Consider the following 21,747-nt stretch of genomic DNA (forward strand, 5'->3'; position numbering starts at 1 on the left):
ATAGAATTGGTTTTAAAATTCAGATTACAATTGAAATAAATCTGAGCTGCCCTAGAAGAAAATCCTTACTTTACATCAGGGTTATTTTACAATGGAGATGGATATAAATGCAACTAGGCTGCTTATATGGCATGTGACTCTTTATAAAGCTAAGTAAACAGGAAGTAAATTCTTCCATGTGAACAAGACCTGGGAAAGCAGAAAAAAATCACAAGACTTTGGGAAAAGTTAATGAGTAAATCAGAAACATATTAAGATTTGCTGGTAAATCAATTAATTTAAGCTGAAGTGATGGAATAAGAAAAATATCTGGTGACCACACATAATTTTAAAACTCATTTCCCCTTCAAAGCTGAGCAGGCAACTAGGAGGCCAAGACACAACGTACTGGTTCAATAGCAGGTCTTGCAGCCAGGCCTGGCACAGTCTTTAGGAGCTCTGCTGATGTAGTGTAAGATTTTGGCATGACTTCTGGTTTAGTTTTTGCTTCTCATGCCATCACAGGAAGAAAGCTGTCTTTTTGCATTATTCTGTCCAGTAAATCCAGATTAGTGCTAACACTAGTGCTACTTCTCTTTATGTTGAATATGCTGCTGCTACTACTACTAGTACTACTTTTAATTATTATTTCTTCATCAAGTTTAACAGCAGCTGCAAATAAAAGCTTCCCTCATGTGCCAAATAGCAGTTTCAGCAGGAGCAAGTTTCACACTGGAAAGTGTTAAACTCCCATCCTTTTGCACCATAGTCTAGATCATGGGTAGGCAAACTAAGGTCCAGGAGCCGGATCTGGCCCAATCACCTTCTAAATCTGGCCCACGGACAGTCCGGGAATCAGCGTGTTTTTACATGAGTAGAATGTGTGCTTTTATTTAAAATGCATCTCTGGGTTATTTGTGGGGCATAGGAATTTGTTGACCCCCTCCCCCAAATAGTCCAGCCCCTCACAAGGTCTGAGGGACAGTGGACTGGCCCCCTGCTGAAAAAGTTTGCTGACCCCTGGTCTAGATCCTGATCCCCACCACCAATAGCTACCCTTTAACTTTAAAATGTGGAAACTTTTATCACCAAACAGTATGCTTAACATAAAGTTTAGTTTGGCCTGTAGTTGAGTTCCTATTACTATCTAGATATTATAAACTGGGATTTCTGACATGGTGGCAGTGCAGAATCTGACATTCTGCAGCCATAGTGCGGCCTACCAAATCCCATAGCCTTCCCACCTGGCAAATCTTCAGTATACGATTGCACTCAAACAGATTTATTTGTGGCATTCACTTTTATGGTCCTGGCTGTTCAAAAGTACGACATGTTAAATGGTTTAGGCTTTAAGGTATTTCCTGTTTGTCAGCCTTTTATCTGTGCACTGGAGAACAGCAACTCGTCACTTTTCTCACGAGGATAAAGTTTGGTGACTGAGCCATAATGGCAAGGATCACTGTTTAATTTCCAGGGGGAAAGCTGATTAAGTCTACTTGAGAACCACATCCTGTGGACCATAAAAATGTTTTTAAAGTAAAATAAATAAATACTTATGTTAGTATGGTAACATAGTGCTGGCTTGATTTGCACTAGTAATGCAGTTTCTTAGTCCCACTATTAACTCCTTGCTGCAGTGAGAAATAGCGCTGTACTGTGCCTGTTTGCTATTCCACCCCCCCTTTTAAAAAAAGAAAAGAAGCCAGAATACATGCATGCTGCAGAGGTGATTACTGAAGAGGAGGAATGCAGAGCCAAAGAGGAATAAAATAGGAAGAAACTAGAGGGCAGGGGATGAAAGTGCAGTGAGGAAAGGTGCTGGTGTTCACCAGGATTATTATGTTTTTTAAATGTAAAGCTTATATGAACCTGATAGTCTGGTAGGGCAGAGAAAGCTCAGCTTCGTAGAAAAGCAATTTTAACATGGGCAAATAGCTTTCCAAAAGGTTCTTACAATGCCATGAGCAGCAATGAGCAAGAGTATGCCTTTGGTCACCAATGATGCCATGGGCACCGTCCATCAGCTGCCCATGACATCCACTAGCAGAGCGGGGGAGCGGGGGAGCCTAGGAGGGGGTTGCATTTCCCAGCACCATTAACTTGTGGTTGGAGGGCTTGCAAAATGAAATTTCCCCACAACTGATGTACTATCTGGAGCGAAAACATTTGGATTTCCTGTGCAGCTGAGTGATGTCTGCACATTCCTATGAAACAGTTGTCTGGAAAGGCCCTACTTCTTGGGAAAAGAATATTTATTTGCTTCTTTGTTTTTCTAGCCTTTTTCAACCTGAAAGCTCAAGAAGATAACAAAAATACGTATTTTTTTAAGAGTGAGATGTCATTATTAAAAGCCACCTATGTGCACCTTCTTCCACCTTCATTCTGAAAGCCAGCCCAGACTGATATGACTCTGCTTGGATTTGATTACACCTGCAGGGTGAGACTATTCCATATCTAGGGAACGGCCACAGAGAATGCCTCATTGCTGTGTGAAAACAGTATCAGAAAGAAGATGTTTTTGGCTGATCTTACAGCTTGGAATGGAATATATGGGAGGACCTAGTCTTGACGATATATGGGGCTTAAACCATTTAAAACTTTTTATATAGGCTAAAACCAGGAAAGAGAAGGGAGCTAATGATCACGGCTGCAATATTCTTGAGGTGAGTTGTGCGAATCACATAACGGAGAGAAGAATCCAATTTTGGTATAGCAAGCAGGTGTGCGAGTGAAGGGTGCTGGTTCCTTTGCATAGTCCCCATTCCAGGTTGATGAGCACTCGGGGAAGAAAACTGGGGGAATAAGCCACTAGGGAGGAGAACACTGTACTCCTCAGCCGTGCTCCCCCTTTGCTGATAAAATCAGATCCACAAATGTTATTTCTGTATATGATATGGGCATGCTCTCTTCGGGCAGACAGTTACAGCAAGTGCTGCTTCTTGCTGAACAAGTTGCGATATATCTCATGGCAGTCCTAGCCAACTTTTCCCCTCAAGCGTTTTTAATTTCCCAGGAATTTGCCATCTTCTTTGTTCTTTTGCAAGTGGAACATTCTCCTTTCTGTTTGTTTGTCTCTGTGGTTTTCCTTTTCCAAGCATTTCCCCCCCAGCACAAGGGATGAACTAGGGTTTTGTGAGGAAGAGGATAGTATTTTTAATGAGCGAAGCTCAATCTGGTTTGCTGTTAGGGGTTATAGTAGACTATTCTATATATCATATCTGAGCTGTTCTGCCAGGCCTTTGGTCCGGGCCCAGTCTGACCCCCTTTTTTTCTGTGGGACTCTGTATGTAAGTGGCCTCCTTGGCTCTTTCTGTTGGCCCATATGAGACGAGCACGGGTGGGTGGGCCTGGTGGACATTTAATATTCCTTACCCCTACGGCTGTGATTCGTGGGTTCCCACTTAATTTTATTCTGATTTTAAATGTGATTTTGAACTGTATTTTAACCAATCATTTGATTTTGTGTTTTTAAGGTATTATATATTTGGTGTTAGCCGCTCTGAGCCCGGTCTTGGCCGGGGAGGGTGGGGTATAAATAAATAATAATACTACTACTACTAATAATAATAATATCCTCCCTTTGAATCCTATGGGAATAAAGGGAGCAGCTGTGCGTAAGAAAATTGAATGAATATGTATTTCCCTATAAATGAGATTCTCACCCCATTACATTTATACAGTTATCAAGCTACCATTGTGATATGAAAGTTAGTCCTTGTGGGGTGTGGAGAAGTTCTTGTTTCTGTTCAGAAATAGTAATATTCTAATCCTATGCAAAGTATGCATGTACATTGGGTTTAGTGTAACGTATACCCAAATATGTGTACATAGGGGAGTAGGGGTAAGGAGATGTTTTTGAGAGTCATATTTTTGAGAGCCCTTTCCCCAGTTAAACTGCTGCCACTACTGCTGCCATCTCTGGGCATGTGGTATCAATCAATCAATCACAGTTCATCGAGCTATTACGAGCAAGGGTCACTGGGGTCACTATGGATGAGTGATGTACAAAGACCCCAGCCCAGCCCTTTTGCTGCTGATGGTGGAGGCAAAGAAAGCTCACAAGGGAGGAATCTTCTTTGCAGGCCAACATGTGTCCCTATAGTTCCATAATTCTAGTCACTAGAACTGTGGAATGATAGAATTATGGCTGAATATGTCTTCTTCAAACAAAGCCTTTAAAAAAAAACCTCGCAAAAATATTCAGTACATACTTAACACAAGAAATATGATAAACAGATTGTATAAACTGAAATCTGCGATGTACTAATCTCTTCATGCTGGAAGGGCACATATTTCATTTTGCAAAGGAAAACATATCACAGGAAGGGGCGTACAAATTACACCAACTGTCTATTGGAATTTATTCTTTCAGTGGTCTCAGCCAGATAGGATTCTGTCCCAAGTATTGGTGGTGGGTAGGGATATGGGTGAGTGATTCAGATTCCAGCAAGGCAAAGCCAGATTCCAGTTCTAGTAAGGCAATGCCAAATAAGGTAAGGGTCAGGTTCCAGCAAGGCAAAGTTCAAGCAAAGCAAGCAGCACCCTGGATAGCTCCATGCAAAGCTCAGGCTGAAAGGTCATGCAAGCAAATTCAAAATGCTTCAATGGCAGGCAAACACAAAGTGAGCCCTAAATAGAGTTGCAGCTCTTTCTAGGGTGGTGAGCTCCCCTTCCAGTGCTCAAAGCCTCTTCATTTAAAGGGGTCTAGCCCAATTCAGCAACCGGGGAAATGATGGTTTCACTGAGGCAATATGAACTCACCAGACTAGGGAGGTGCTGGCAACTCCGGCTCTGCTTATGCTGAAGCTTCTGGTGCAGTGGGAACATAGGGCAATGATATTTCCTCTGAATCCATGGGCTTGTCCCCTGAAGAGTCGTGACAACTTTCAAAGAGTCATAAGAATACAATGAATTTATAATTGGCCACTGCGCTTAGGAAAGTTGGGTTGTTGTGTTTATAGAATCTGTCATACACCATATCATATCAATGGATGACAACAGCAAATCCTTATCTAACCCTGCCCCATATATTTTTGATTTTTTTTAAAAAGGGTTTATAGAAACTGAGTATTAGACATCAATCACATAACCAGGCACGGCACACCGTGGCACGGCACACACAGGCGGAAGTGCTGATCTCACAAAAATCTCACAAGATATTGTGGAGTGCACAACATCTCACAGGATTTCAGTGAGATCTTGCTGGAAAACAGCACCACTTCAGTGAAGGTGGCCTAGTGGGTGGTGCGGCAGGGCAGGGCAGGGCAGGTTTTGGCACTTCCTGTTTTGCATTGAGCGGCAATACAGGATGTGCTGTCCTGCTCATAGTCATTCACTATTTTACTAAAAGTACCGTGAGTGGCACTCTGAATATTCATAAGAACATAGCAAAATGTACTACAGCCAATTCCTAAATAAAGAGTGTGGCCTTGAGTAAGCCTCCATATTATTCAGGCTCACTGTCTCATCTGTAAAGTGGGAACAAAAAGAATTTACTCCACAGTTCTATAATTTGCTAAGCTTGTAAAAAAAAAATCACTGTATAAACCCCAAGTGTTATGACCAGTAGTAATCCTCACATGTACAGGAGAAGTGTTGTTGCTCAGAAGACATACGGTATATAAAAAGCAAATGAGTTGTAGTGCTTTCAAACATACACACTCTGTACACCTACTATATCCAGCTGGTAAAATAAATTGCCCCTTAGATGACGCAGGAAGTACCATGAGTCGGCACAAGATGCTTCATAGCTCATTAATCTGGAATGCTGTGGTTATGATCCTATGCTAACCCTGTTCCAAAATTAAAGCTGAGGAATTATGAGCAATCCCTGCAGACTCTGTTTGGATCTTCAGCAATCAGCATGCACTCAATACACAACCAACCTATAGTGTGGAGGAAGATAGCCTAGGCTGGCTGTTCACCAAAACTGATCCAGTGTGTGACCAGTCCAAGGATTTGCACTTTGTGGACTTGCCTTCTGTATGAGGCTTGCTTCAATGTTCATTGTCAAAAGGTTGGCAGCCAAAAACCATATTGAACTTTTGATTACCTTGGATTTCCCTTGCTGATTTCCTCTTTCCACCTACACTGGTGGTCCCTGTCTGGGGCTTAGAAAGAGGATCTTAGTAATTAAGTCTACAGGGAGAAGATGTCTCCTGTGGAATTGCTTGTCACATTTGTAATCTCATGTTTTCTCCAAAGGAACTTGGGTATTCTCCAGCTTTCTACTCACAAGAATTTGCTTTTTTAACAGGGCATTGCTTGCTACAAAAGGAACTCCCATGATGCGGCATCTGTTTTTGAAGATGCTCGTCTTCTTGCTGTTCTTTCTCACAGGTAAGCAAACGCATGGCTCAGTGTGTCTGTGTGAACTGCTCGAGGAATCCCCACGGTGCACAGGACAGATGAAGAGAAAAGGAGGTGCAGATATGGCAATTCTCCTGTTGAGACATGTCCCCGTCTTAGCCATGTGCATGCAGTGTTAGTGTGCAGACACAGTAGCATTTAAAAGAAATACATTTTTTTCCCCTCATAGGCTGCAACATGCTCATTTTCCTGTTCTTGTCAGGCCTGTACAACTCACAAAACAGGACTAAATATGCAGCCCACAATTCCATTTATAACAGCTACGAGGAACTAGATTTAGGTTGAAGACAGAGGCTTGGATGAACCCAAGTACAGTGGTCCCTCGACTTACGAATTACTCGACATCCGTACGTTTCGACTTATGAACGGGACAAATGGCCGCACGCTTATGAATTTTTCTACACCGTTGGAAGCTTTAAATGCGGTTTTTCCGACTTATGAATTTTTACATGCGGTTTTTTCGACTTACGAATTTTTCTGAATATTTTTTTTTCCTATGAGAAGCCGCGTTTCGACTTACGAACTTTTCGACCTACAAATGTGCATTCGGAACTGATTAAGTCCGTAAGTCGAGGGACCACTGTATGTGCAATGTGCTTCTGTATAGGCAAGGGAGAGGCTAATTTTGCTTATCAGTGATAGCCCCTAAAACAAGAATGGGGAGCCTGTGGCCCTCTAGAAGTTGCTGGACTACAACCCCTTTAATCTCTGGCAATTGGCCATGCAGGCTGGGAAATGGAGTTCAACAACATCTGGAGGACTTCAGGTTCTCAAATTCTCTCTTGAAGGTTGGAGGGTTTCTTGAGCATGTACTAGTTTAATGTTTAAATGTTCTCTTTTCGTCAATAAATGCCAAAAGTAAATAAATATCATTTATTCTGTTGTTTATTATTTATTTAAAACATTTATATGCCACCTCTCTTTAAAGTAATTTCACTGCCTTGTAAATGAAACAATTCAAAATGATTCAATCTGATAAGAACCACATTTATCACAATACATAAACAAAACGGGGTGGAATGGGCTGCTGCCACAGAGGATCCAAAACCTTTAGGGAGATCTTAAGGGGCATATAAGGGTTGCTATCAGAAAGGGAAGTTGAAAATACCCCGTGTTTAAGCAGAAGCAGCTAAACCAAATTAAAAGATTCGGGGGGGGGGGGGTTTCAGAAAGTTTAAGTCATTTTTTAAAAAAGAGATGCTTCTAGTGGTTTGCTGTATACTCTTCCTGCTTTTTTCAAGATGTTGTGGTATTGCGTCAAAAAAAAAATGCAAAACCTGCTTTATCAGAAGTGACAGTGGGATGAAAGAAATGTTTGTTTGTGCATAGTAAAGTTGTAAGCTTTTCATCATGCTGCCATGTCCTGAAACCCAGCCAGAAGGGTGGGGTATAAATAATAAATTTGTTGTTGTTGTTGTTGTTGTTGTTGTTGTTGTTGTTGTTGTTGTTGTTGTTGTTATTTAAAAGCAGCTTTATGTGCAGACATTAGCCGACTGCCACATCCACTCAGTGAAGCGCTTCGTTTGAATTTGCCATTGCTGTTGGATGGACTGAGTTCACCTTGGTCGCTTACAAACAGCAATGTTTAATGAATCCATTTTTTGTGAATTTCAATATGAACTGATCTGATCCACATCTCCTGGATTATTATGCAGATTGGAGCACAGTTATCCCCCAGGCTTTGCACCATTCTTGCATTAAAAAATATACCCTAATGCATATAAAGGTGGAGAAATACATTTAGAAATGTGTGTTTTGAGGGGGGGGGGGTTCAAAATGTATATTTATTAGAAAATACATTCAAAAATGTGAATTTTGAATTATTTTAAAATTGGAGATTAAATGGAGAAATGGAGCACATGCAAACTAATGCAGACCAGAAATAAAGCGATCTGTTCATCCCTATTTGCAAATTGTGAGGATCTCTTATGGAAGATTTCTGGCAGAGGTTTTCTAGCAGCTGAAGAAGCTGTCTCTCTGACATCCTTCAGGCAAGCGACCTTCAAAGTAAAGATTTTGTGCCTTGGCACCAAATGAAACAACATGAGTACCTTCACTTTCTTTACGCTCCAAGAGCAAGGCCAGAACTGCTTCCTAGATGCCCACGCTTAAAACTTACTGCTTCACAGTCTCCACTGCTGTCCCTCAACATCCTGTTTTTCCCCTGCTACAATTACACATTTTATTCATGTTATTTTGTAAACGTCCTGAGCATAGTAAGTCTCTGTTGCTGTATTTGTGGGGAACTTTATTTATTTATTTATTTAGATGTGGGCAAAATATGTTTAAAAAGCAGATCAGGGTGGCTGTTCATTTGTTTTAAAACAACAACACGTCTTTCAAGTCAAATACTTTGGGTCCCTTTATTATATTTTTCCATTTTTGTTGTGTATTATTTCATTGTTTTTAACATTTGTAAGCCACTTCTTACTAGAAAGGCAGGGTACTGAAAAGCATCATAAATAAATAAAATTATCAATATTTTGGAGGCTCAGATTGATGAGTTTTGAACTACATGGAGAGATAGTCTGGTGATAAATCTGCAAGAATTTTTCTGCCTTTTAAGTACAAGCTGCAGTGCACATTTCTAAACTGCAGCATTTTGCACTCTCCTTTCATTGTCCTATGCAATAGGAAATGATTTGTGACTGTTGTACTTCCATGACCAGTATAATAACTGTGGGAGCACAATTACACAATGTGAAGGAGGACAGTTAAGTGGCGTATAGCATATCCTTCTTATATGGCTGTTTCCACTCTCTAGTATCATTGGGAAACCTCTCTGCAAAAGCTAGGAAGCTGGCAGCTGTGATGGGCTCATAGGAAGTAATTCAGGAAGACATTGTCTACCTTAACATTTCCGAAAGATTTCCTAGCAATTTTATTTTTAGTTTTGTTGCGATTTTCCTCTCACATTGGGAACATGACTAGATCTATCCAACGCAACCTGCTAATGAAATCACATAATGGAAATAAGTGTCATGGAAGACTCTTCACCTTTTAAATACTGGTACATGATAGAAAAGAGCAATGAAATGCAGCTTGTTCCTATGAGTCTCCCCTTCTTCAGCTCAGTATTAAAAAGCCAGAATATTAAATGTTCTAGGAGAAGAAAATATATGCATTATCTTGTGGCTTTCCTATGGCCAGGCATAGGCAAACGTGGCCCTCAAGCTGTTTTTGGACTACAACTCCCATCATCCCTAGCTAACAAGACCAGTGGTCAGGGATGATGGGAGTTGTAGTCCCAAAACATCTGGAGGGCTGAGTTTGCCTATGCCTGCCTATGGCCCTGTGCTGATGTCTGACAGTGCAATCCTATGCACGTCTACTCTGAAGTAAATCTTATTTAATTTAATGGTACCTGTCTCTAGGTAAGTGCATAGAGGATTACAACCTTAATATCCATTCACACCATATAATCATCACTGAGCAAATCTGTGTTTTCTTTATAATGTTTGGTTTTGCCATAACAAAGCAATTAAGGACCAACACCAGGCTCTCACTTTTGGTTGAGAAATAGTAGGTGGAGAAAGAGGTTGATTATCTCATATATGCCTATGAATTTTCATGAAACATCTGTGATTGACCTGTGTGTTAGAACCACTAAAACAATCAGGATTGTGGTTGAGCTTTGCATGCAATTCAAGAGTTAAAACAATGAATTAATTATTAATGATTAATATGTTGCTTCCATTTCCGATCTCGCTTTCTGAATTCACCACTGCACATTCTACCGCCATGTATTGTAAGTTGCTTGGAGACCATTGGGTAACAAGCGGCTAACAAGTTTTAACACCACCACCTCAGCTTCTGAACTGTGGGACTTTAGTGTTTCTCTTATTATTTGTTTTTCTTTAAGGATTGCCACAAACCAGCTCCATGGAGATTTCTCCTAATGACCAAGAAGTCATCCTCAGTCTCTACAGTGATTATTCTGTGATATGCTCAGGGCAGAACGAGATTTACTGGAAAAAGGACAGCAAACACGTATTAGACACTGGGCTGGAGAGAAGGGACAACACTTTTATTAGCATCCTTACACTCAGGAATGTGACTGGCTATGATACGGGTGAATATTCCTGTCTCTACAAACAAGCCACAGAGGAAAAAGCCATCTACATTTTTGTACCAGGTATTGGTGATTGCAGCGCCTTGCTCCTTTTAAGTCTCTGGGTTGGTGTGCATGCATGGAGATCTGGAAGACTAGAATATATAGGAGGATGTTGACGAAAGGTGACAGGGTGGTCTGTGGTGTGGTTTGGGACTGTGAATGCTACAGGTTTTAACTTTGTGGCATATGCAAGAAACAAACAATCCAAACTGGACAGTGTGCTTCTAGCCCCATTCCTCTTTTCTTTACCATGTCCAGTTTCCACAGAACCCTACCATCTCCAGAGATGGCCCTCCTTAAAGAAACAATTTAATTTAGATATATATAATCTTACTTTGCAACAACTCCAGTCTGACAAGAGGGAAACACTGCTTTGTCCGAGCTAGAGAGAAAATAGGACTGTAGTATTCCAATAACTAATTCCTGCCAACCTAGCAGTTCGAAAGCATGTCAAAATGCAAGTAGATAAATAGGAACCGCTACAGCGGGAAGGTAAACGGCGTTTCCATGTGCTGCTCTGGTTCGCCAGAAGCGGCTTTGTCATGCTGGCCACATGACCTGGAAGCTATACGCCGGCTCCCTCGGCCAATAATGCGAGATGAGCGCGCAACCACAGAGTCGGTCACGACTGGACCTAATGGTCAGGGGTCCCTTTACCTTTACCTTTATTCCAATAACACTAAGCCTTATGCTGAGTCTCTTCTAATTCACGCTTATTCATCGTTCAATTTACAAATGTCTTATGTCAGGAATTCAGCTTTTTTATTCTTGCTACTGAATATCATCTGTGCTGTTGCATAATTAATTGGTTTCTCTCCACCTTCTTCTACCTATAGACCCCTCTTTGCCATTCCTACCTAGCAGCCAAGAGGACACATTTGTTTTCACCACAGGCCACGGCGAAGACATTATCCCATGCCGTGTGACAGACCCCAACACCAGAGTGACCCTTTATGAAAAGAAGATTGATGACCCAATCCCCAGCACTTATTTTGCACAACAAGGCTTCAAGGGGTACTTTGAAGACACGTCCTACATCTGCAGGGCAACATTAGACGAGCAGGAGTTTGACTCTGAAACATTTTATGTGTACAGCATCCAAGGTGAACCTTTTCATAATACTTCCCCCATCTAATGTGGGCAAAGGAGTTGCTCTTCAGTTAAAAGTTACGGTCTTTCTGTACTGAAATACAGCAGCCTAATTTTGTGTTTTGGTGTTGTCTCACCCATTGAACAACATGTAGCAGATGAAGCCAATTCACCCTCCTGCCCAAAGTGAAAGGCAACCTTTTGGAAGTGGACCTGCTCAATTAAAATTGGCCATGTCCACAGAGTGTTCAGTGTGCTTTGCACCTGGAACAATTGCCTGATGTATTACTCCACTGTGTTGCCATATTTTTTCTTCAGCCTATGCTGAGATTAATTTTTTGACGGAAGAGGTGGCAGTAGGATTTTCATGGAGAGAAAATTAAACTTAACGTACAAAGGAATAATCATACAACAACCATGAAGCCAGCAATATGAACTCGGTGCACATCCCATGTGCATTTTCAGTCACGTGAATCTGTCCTCCTGTAATTTTGGCTTCTTTTCATACTAATTTGAAATTTCCCCCTTTACAGTTTCCTCTTCTCCTACCTCCGTCATCAATGTCACTGTCAGTGCTGTGCAAACTATTTTGAAACAAGGGGAAAATATCAGCGTGACTTGTGCAGTGAGAGGCATTGATCTGGTCAATTATACTTGGAGTTATCCTGGCCAGAAGGTAAGTAAATGGCTGGGGGTGGGGAGCGGCTGGGAGGGAGAGGAGGTTTGTTTTGTCTTCTCATCCAGACTGGACAGAATACAAGTGATGGACTAATTGCCATGTTGTCTTCTCTGTAGACGGGTGGGCAGTCATTACAGCAGAGAGGCAACTGTTTGAGTGTAATAACTGGGCTACAAAGCCAAATGTGGATGCTCCCTCCCACAATCAGTAATTATTTTGGGACTGCATACTTATGCACACTTACCTGGGAGTAAGTCTGTTCCGAGAAAGACATGCGTAAGATTGCACCGTTAACTTGCTTGATTTTTGTGGTAAAATGCCCTGAGAACATGGTTACAGGGTAACATATAAATATTATTTAATAATTTGATAACTGAATACTCCATGAGCACCTAGGATAGGATGGAAATATTAATGAATTCATTAATGAAGTGCCCTCCATTGCTGTTCACTGCCTTGTTACTTTATGAGATGGTAGTATATAAATACTCCTATTAAAGCAAAATATAAATAAAAGAGTGAATGCAATCTGCTGCTTGAGTGGAAGTATGGGGAAAGGCATACCAAGCTGCCTTATTACTTTTGTATTAGCACACTGCCATGGTGCTTTCTTCTAAGGGCCTTTCAACATCAGATGTTGAAAATAGATGGAAAATATATGCCAAATACAAGTGCCATATGAACAGCAGAGAAGTAATTTGCACATCCCTGAATATAGAGGCTCCTTTACCTATGTATCAGTCGCTAGTTGTCATGATTGTTATGCTCTACCTCCACTGCAAGGGGCATTATCCAGCTTTCAGGCTTTGCATAGGCACCTGGTCATCCACTGTGAGAACAGGATGCTGGACTAAATGGGCGATTGGCCTGATCCAACAGGCTTATCTCACGTTCTTATGCTCTTACCTTCAATCATTTGAGCATGGCTCAACAAACCCTTCGACACACTTGAAAAAACTCCTGTAATGCTAAGCGCTATTTACATCATGTACAGTGGTACCTCTACTTACGAATTTAATGCGTTCCAAACGCACATTTGTAAGTAGAAAAAAATTGTAAGTCAAATCCCATAGGAATGCATTGGGAGAAAAAAATCGTAAGTAGAAAAAATCCTATCTAAAAATTCATAAGTAGAAAAAATCCTATCTAAACCGCATCCAAGATGGCGGACGGAGCTCCATTCGTAAGTAGAAATATTCGTAAGTAGAGGTACCACTGAAATCTTTTTGCCATTCTTCTGCAGGTAGGCAAGGAGATAAAACCATGGACCGATGTTGGAACAAGGGGCAGCCGTGATACTAGTACCACCTTAACCATCCACAACGCAGAGCTGGAGGATGAAGGAGATTATATCTGTGAGGCCACTGACACCTATCATGGGCAAAAAGAAACACAAAGCATCTTTATCAGAGTGATTGGTATGTTTGTATATAAAATTCCATCAGCCTGGTGAAATTTAATTAGATGGTGTTGAACTGACTCTATAAACCTTTTTTTTTTTTTAGCTTTGATTATTTTACTGAACTATTATCTTGCCAAGGAGTTGCCAACCTTTGTGGGGCCTGGTGGCACCTCTCCCTCTGGTCACTTATTTCCCTTTTCAGCCCGGTCATGCATCAACAGACAGAAAAGCATAAAACATGAACACTTTTCCATGGGGTCTGGATATCCAGTAGAATTAAAGTACATCCTCTTAACTGTATAATTATCAGTGGGTTCCCTGCAAAGCTTGCACTGGTGAACCGTTAAAATCACAGATCTGGTGTTTCTGAGTAGCGCAAAAGCATTGTTCCAAAACACAGAGCCTCACATGTATTCATGGTTTTTATATTAAATGACAACAAAACCACCAAGAAGTGACAAACACACCTATGTACACAAAGGTGGCCTATATTTTGATGATGGTTTTGAGAGGAATTGTAAAAATTACAAGGATTCCTAAGGATCCAAGCCTCAGAATCATGTTTTTGCACCATGGCAGCATTGGAAAGTGTCAGATCTGTGATTTTGTTGTTGTTTCCATTAAGAAACAGATGTGAGCCGTGACTTGATGGTGGGATGGTGGTAACCCATGAAAGAAGTGCAATATTAAAACCATCCGTTTTACTGGATCCAGCATGTGTGCACCTGCACTGTCTTGGAGACTCTGTTCTTTCTCTTTTCCCCTTGTGACACCCTACATTCTCCCCTTGCTCCCTGCTGGTCACTCTGTTTTCCTCTGATCTCTCAACTTGATCCTATTTCCTTCCTACCCACTCAGTCACTTTGCTTTCTGTTCAGCTGTTCAAACTGCAGAGCACATAGATCTGAAAGAGGAAGCTGGAAAGACGGTAAAGTCAAAGCCACTCAGCTTACCTGTGAATTTTCTCTCCCACTTTTTCTTATCTAGAGCATGGCTTTGTGACCTTCCACACTATTCTGAATGACACAGTTTCTGCTGAACTGCACAAAAGCCACACCTTCCATGTGCTGATTGAGGCGTATCCAAGCCCAACCATCATTTGGCTTCAGAATAATCAGCCCCTGACTTCAGAGAGCAACAGTGAATTTGCCATCAGCACCAGGAATTCCTCAGAAACCAAGTAAGTGTCTGCTGTCAGATGAGCTAGCAAAATCAGCCAGGGAGTGTAACCCTGGTTGCTGCTTCTGGATCTATCAGTGGCTGTTAATGCTGTCAACCACTGCATCCTCCAAGAACATCTCTGTGAGTTGAAGGTACTGATCTGTTGTGGTTCTGCTCCTACCTGCAGGACTAGTCTCAAAGAATGGTATTGGGAGTCTATGCCACACCCTAGCAACATAGCTGCAGGATGCCTCAAGGCAATATTTTATCCCTGATGCTACTTAGCATCTATGAAGCCATTGGGAGTAGTCATCAGGAGATCTGGGGCGCACAATCCTGACCACACCCAGCTGTGAGTCTCCATTAAGGCTGTGCACAAGCTGAACCAGTGCCTGCTTGGGTGCAGTGAATGAGGGCTCACAAAATGAATCCTGTTAAAAGCAGAGACACTATGTCTGAGTGGTTCCTAGGTCTAGGAACTGGGGATTTTGCCTTTTTCTAGAAGGGGTTGCACTGCTTCTGAAGGAATAGGTATGCTGTTGAGGGTATTGGGAGCACCTTTTCACATGGAGGCCCAAGTCTCCTCTGTGGCAAAGAGTGCCTATCACCAGCTTCAGATGGTACATGAAATGTGCTAGTTCCTGGGTAGGCGCCACCATCACTCATACACTGGCAATCTTGTTCAGAGAAAATGGCATCCAGGTAAATTTCTGGCCCGAGACCTGGCCTGAACCAGATTGGAATGGGTCCAAATCAATTTCCTCCAAAAGTTCCTGCAGCTGAACCACCACTCCCCTCTTGAGCACCTTGCCCAAAAAGAGGATCTTAGTGACCAATCAGTAGTTGTCAGGTACCTCAGAGTCCAGGGATCGTGTTTTTCTGGGGTGGATACACTACCAACTCCTTCAAAGTGGCAGGGACCATCCCTTCATACAAGGATTACCTGGATCCACATGGTCACACACATGCCCTGCCAGCCTGCATGAACAAACCAGGATGGGAAAGAGATGACAGAGCAAGTACTGTGACTACGGTGTGCTTCAAAAGCACTGTGGCTTTCCTTTTCTGTGTATAGTTGGGGAAAAATTCCTACCTTGAAAGAAAGGGGAAATAAGTCTCTTTTAGCCCACGATGGGCAATTTTCTGGATTGCTCCAATAATTTCACAAGTGTCTTCAAACTTAGTTTGATCGAAGGGACTTGGCAGAAATGCCATTTTAACTGTAGCAGGTTTCCTGCTTCTACCTGAGTTGATCATCTGCTCCAGCAACTTAATTTACATAAGGTTCTGATTCCTCCAGGTACCATACTACTCTAACCCTTGTGAGGGTGAAACAGAGTGAGGGAGGTTTATATACTGTCCGAGCATTCCATGAAGATGACTTGAAAGAGCTCTCCTTCACCTTACAGATTAATGGTGAGCAGATTTCTTTGCAAAAATTTATCTTGCATCAGGCGATTATTTATCAACCCAGCTCATTTAAACAAAAGCAACACAAATGCCAAGGGCAGGGAACAAGCATTGCCCCACTGCCAAAGGGATTGACACTGCACTCACTTCTGTAACACTGAACAAATGAGTCTCTTTTCTTTTCTTGCAAATATTCTTTATGGTTTTGAAGTACAATTACAAAGCCATAGCACAGTAAACAAACAAAAACCAATTGTAGGGAACAGCATTGATGACAGAGGCACACCAATAAAATCAGAGTGGTGCATATTTTACATCCCTGACTCCCTCCCACTGCACTGCAGACCTTGCCAAAGACTCTGGACTGGAGGATTAACTGAATGCAGGTTTCTATTCGCAGAGCTTAGGAAAGGAAAATGTACTTTGTCAGGCTGTTCATGTTTCATCAAGTCTCTGACCACTTTGCTCTACTGTATTAAGCACTCAGAAAGAGTGGGTACATTTTTCATGCAAAAGTTACACCTGTGCTCATGTTTATATGCATTTACTCTGCCACCCCATGTGGCATCCATACATGTGGAGTTTTAGCATGCTTGCGATCAGCGGTGCAGTTGTGTATGGCAGTACTGTGTGAGTGTTGCACATGAATGGGCCTGCCGATGTGACAGGTGTATTTAAACATGGCAAGCCAAGCATTCTAGAACATTTTCATAGGTAAGTCCATGCCAATCTCTCTTGGCCCTCTCATTCTCCTCTCTCTTTCACGGTGTACTTGCAAAGTCCATGAGAATTGCTTTGCTGGATCAATAGAGAGCAAAAACCCTTGCAGATAACTTCGCCTTGGGACTTCAGAGACAAACACCCCATGGGAAACTTTGCTTCACTCCTGCAACAGAGGATGCAAAGACAAAGTTCTCCACACAGGTAAGCAAGGAAGGGGAAGTCCATGGCTCAAAGTACAAATTCTGCACATGACATGACATACCTTCCATGTTCCCAATTCCTCACAATGCTGGAAACTTCATATTGGTAAACATCCCTTCCCAGCAGCAGTATAGAGACATATATAGTGGGATCAAGCTACGGAGCAATACCTGCAATGCCAGCATTACTGTAGCATATCTGCGCAGGCCTATGACAAGTCAAGATGACAATGGGGTTAGACCCATATGGATGGGTGGAAGTAATGGAATGCTGGTAGCAGACCCACCAGTGCCAGCATGGCCCTAATCTCTCCACTCTCTCTCCACTATCTCAGATAAGCAGTGTTGGGAGGGTGGCTCCACCCCACCTCGCCCATTGCCGCTGCTCAGCAAATATGGCAAAAAAGACAATCACGGAAAGGTATAAACAGTGTAAAAACAAAACTGTGCCGTGATAACTCCCTGAAACGAGATAGGTAAGGTGAAGAAAGTCAACTAATAATTCCTCAAAGAAAAATAATAGATTTAAATGTTCCAAAAGAAACTTTGATATAGAAAAGAAATAAATATCCCAAAATAACCTCAAAGTAAAGCTTGACGAGGTGCCGGCTAAGTGACTCGTAGATAACAAACCACCTGAAGTCTGTAGATCTATGGTTCGCTCTTATAAAATGTGACGTGAGCGGTGCCTCTATAATTTGGTTTGCAATGCAGCTTTTGTGCTCCAATATTCTAGTCTTTACCATTCTTATTGTGCTCCTTATGTACCATAGGTTGCATTTGCATTGGATGGCATACACCACACCCCTAGAATTACAGTTTGTAAATGTATCTAGTTGAATCACTTTATTGGTGTTAGAGATTGTAAACTCCTTTTGTTCGATGGTTAGGCTACATATGGCACAATGACTGCATTTAAAATGACCCTTGATCTGACTTGGCTGAGGTTGGCTCTCGCTGGTCATATCCGCATGTACTAAAATATCTTTCAGGTTCTTAGTTCTCAGCAAATAATAAGAACAGCACAGGCAAGGGCACACAATAGGCCCAGATACACCCTCTTTGCGGAATGTTCTAAACCTAAAGATCAACTACTAACCTGGTCCTTAGATTTTACCCTGTTATCCAACTCAATAGCCAGAATTATTAGAAAACACTGGCACATCCTACAAGAAGTCCCAGGTTGTCCGAGTACGCCTCCACGCATCGTTTTCCGCAGAACTAAGAACCTTCTTGTAAAGACCCATTTTCATTAATTCCAAGAACATTAAATATATGGCCACAAACATCATTTTATTTAAGAAGTTAGCTTGGATTTAGGTTTCAGATCAAGAGCGCTTACAGTGTTTTACTGTGATAACAAACAAGGATAGTTCCTTTTCACTTTACAATCATATTCATTACTATTATTCCTCTATAATTCTCTCCAAGTTAAGAGCATTTTAGAACCAGCATTATGTAAGTTTGTTGTATTTTACTATTGAAAGTGTCCTTTGACACGCCCTAAGACAATTAATTGTTCCTAGCCCTTTAAGAGATGGAGCTCCATTCGGTATATAAGCCAAGAATCAGTAACACCTTTTAGCAGTCTGAACAATGGAGACATACCATCACAACTAGGAGAGCTTTTGCAACCCTTTATTTAAACTTTTCGAAGAGCAATGATATTTCTCAGCCCCTTAACATTTTCCTCCCGAGGAAACAGGTATTTTCCAGTGAAACGAGTCACTTAGCCGGCACTCGTCAAGCTTTACTTTATTTAGAGGTTATTTTGGGATATTTCTTTCTTTTCTATATCAAAGTTTCTTTTGGAACATTTAAATCTATTATTTTTCTTTGAGGAATTATTAGTTGAGTTTCTTCACCTTACCTATATCTTGTTTCAGGGAGTTATCACGGCACAGTTTTGTTTTTACGCTGCTCAGCAAATAGCACAAATTTATCCCACACAGGGGGACCCAGATGGCGCTGTGGTTAAACCACTGAGCCTAGGGCTTGCTGATCAGAAGGTCGGCGGTTCAAATCCCTGTGACGGGGTGAGCTCCCGTTGCTCAGTCCCAGCTCATGCTCCAATTCCTTCATGGTTTTAGTTGCCCTTTTCTGAATGTTTTCCGGCTCTACGATATTATTTTTTAAGTGAGGTGACCAGAAACATACATAACATGTATATACTGCCAAATATAATACAGAGTTAGATGACTCTGGATAGCACAGATTTATAATTTCAAAGCGTGGACCCAGGTGGCACTGTGGGTTAAACGTTAAACCACAGAGTCTAGGGCTTGCCGATCAGAAGGTCGGCAGTTCGAATCCCTGCGACGGGGTGAGCTCCCGTTGCTCAGTCCCAGCTCCTGCCCACCTAGCAGTTCGAAAGCACATCAAAGTGCAACTAGATAAATAGGGACCACTCCGGCAGGAAGGTAAACGGCATTTCCGTGCACTGCTCTGGTTTGCCAGAAGTAGCTTTGTCATGCTGGCCACATGACCTGGAAGCTATACGCCGGCTCCCTCGGCCAATAATGCGAGATGAGCGCGCAACCACAGAGTCGGTCACGACTGGACCTAATGGTCAGGGGTCCCTTTACCTTTACCTTTATCCCACACAGGGCACACAGCGTAAAATAGGGAGGAAAAACTACACCAGGCACTGTGAAGGCAGCAGAATGCACAGCTATTTCTGCTGGAGAAAACCAAGTACTCATTTCAACCACCACAGCAGCTGCTTCTGGCCAAAAACACATGGCCTCTTTTTCTTTGCAGGATCAGGACTTGGCACATGAAGAGGAATAAACAACAGCAGCAGCCAGAATTCCACTACAGCTCCCCTACATGGGATAGGTGAGTTTTGTTTCTGTGACCATTGTGTCTGCATTCAGATGAGTCTCTGAATGCAGTTGTCAGGCATATCCAGGTCCTGAGGGGGGGAGGGGTCCTGAGGCATGGGACGTGGAAGAGCACTAAGGTTAAAGCATTTTGTTTTCGTCACTTGCTCACAATCACCTGCTGAGCATCTGGGCACCGGAACAACATAGCTATTGACCATTACTCCCTCTATTGACCATTCATCACTGCCCCCGTGTCTCTCCCAACAGGTGCAGATGCTAGTCTGGTTCCAAGTCCAGCAGAATGTGGGCTGTGATCGAGGCCTGCAGCAAGACCTGCCACAACAACAGCTACAGGAGTGAATGCAATTGTTTCCACATGGGATTACCATCATTTGCTTTCACAGTGTTTCTGTACCTGTGCAAGCTGCTTCTCAGACAGCCATGTAGCAGGTGCAGTCACACTCTAGGATGCGGATGCAGTAACAGCAAAATATGTTCCTGGTACTCTGTTGTGTGTCATGCAGCTTTCAAAGGCCCAGGAGCCCTGCTGGAATAAGAAAGTTGGGAACCCCATGTGCCCATCTTTATTTCTGAAGCTATTCTCCCACTGTGGCTGTTCAATAAAAATTTGCTTGTTTGACAACTGTTTCTGTGTGATAATAACGCAAAGCGGAAAGGGATTTCCCTCCCCCCCCACACACCTGTACCCACCTTCACAATGGAGCTCCTAATGGAAGAGGGTCTGTGGCAGGAATGAAGTACTTTTGGCCCTCCAGGTGTTGCTGGGAGGACTGCAACTTCTATCATTCCTGGCCACTGCTGGTGGGAGCAGGAGTTCAGCAACAACATATTGAATGCCACAAGTTCCTCATCCCTAGCCTAAAGTATTTGACACTCCCACATCCCACCAGAGCTCTGGGTATTCATTGTATTCAGCTTCTGAATGGAGAGATGTAGAAAGTTGAGTCCCCTAAAGATCAGTATTGGGACCTGTGCTTTTTAACTTGTTATAAATGATCTGGGGATAGGGGTGAGCAATGAGGTGGCCAGGTTTGCTGATGATTCTAAATTGTTTGTGGTCATTAAAACAAAAAGATTGTGAAGAGCTCCAAAAGGACCTCTCCAAACTGAGTGAAAAGGTGTTAAAATGGCAAATGGAATTCAGCATAAGCAAGTATAAAGTGATGCATGTTGGAGCGAAAAATCTTAATTTCACAAATTTGCTCATGGAATCTAAATGGGCAGTGACTAACCAAGGCCAAGACCTTGGAAGTCGTAGTAGATAGCTCAATGAAGATGTCAAGCCAGTGTGTGGCAGCTGTGAAAAAGGCAAATTCCTTGCCCGGGGTCTTTAGGAAAGGAATTGGAAATAAAGCTGCAGATATCATAATGCCACTATACAAATCTGTAGTGTGACTGCATTTGGAATACCTTGTACAGTTCTGGCTGCCTCACCTCAAAAAACAAAGTATGTTGTAGGTAGGATTCAAAAAAGGTTCAGCAAAGGGCAACCAAAATGATGAAAGGGATGGAGCAGTACTCCTATGAGAAAAGATTGTAGCATTTGGGAGTTTTTGGTTTAGAGAAAAGGTGAGTCAGAGGCGACACGATAGAAGTTTATTAAGTGATGCATTGCATGGAGAAAGTGGATAGAGAATTTTTTTCCCCTCCCTCTCTCATAATAGAACTCATGGGCATGAAATGAAGCCGAATGTTGGCAGTTTCAGGACAAACAGAAGAAAGTACTTCTTCACATAGCAGATAGCTCAACTATGGAACTCTCCCAGGAGGCAGTG

General features: G+C 42.2%; 1 protein-coding gene across 2 annotated transcripts in view; it reads left to right on the forward strand.

Annotated features, from left to right (window-relative positions):
* The window catches only part of PDGFRB (platelet derived growth factor receptor beta), a 78,807-nt gene that overhangs the window by 27,593 nt on the left and 29,467 nt on the right, over positions 1–21,747 (forward strand). Inside the window, exons 2-8 of one of the 2 annotated variants that reach the window (XM_035105655.2) lie at positions 6,236–6,318; positions 10,211–10,483; positions 11,299–11,565; positions 12,085–12,227; positions 13,474–13,648; positions 14,620–14,812; positions 16,094–16,209. In XM_035105655.2, coding sequence (XP_034961546.1) covers positions 6,264–6,318; positions 10,211–10,483; positions 11,299–11,565; positions 12,085–12,227; positions 13,474–13,648; positions 14,620–14,812; positions 16,094–16,209 — 1,222 coding nt within the window. In that variant the 5' untranslated portion in view covers positions 6,236–6,263. Of the gene's footprint in view, positions 1–6,235; positions 6,319–7,779; positions 8,565–10,210; positions 10,484–11,298; positions 11,566–12,084; positions 12,228–13,473; positions 13,649–14,619; positions 14,813–16,093; positions 16,210–21,747 lie in introns of those variants that run through there. The other variant, XM_060271638.1, reaches the window with a different exon arrangement.

The sequence above is a fragment of the Zootoca vivipara genome, chromosome 2 (assembly GCF_963506605.1).
Source record: "Zootoca vivipara chromosome 2, rZooViv1.1, whole genome shotgun sequence".
NCBI lineage: Eukaryota > Metazoa > Chordata > Lepidosauria > Squamata > Lacertidae > Zootoca > Zootoca vivipara.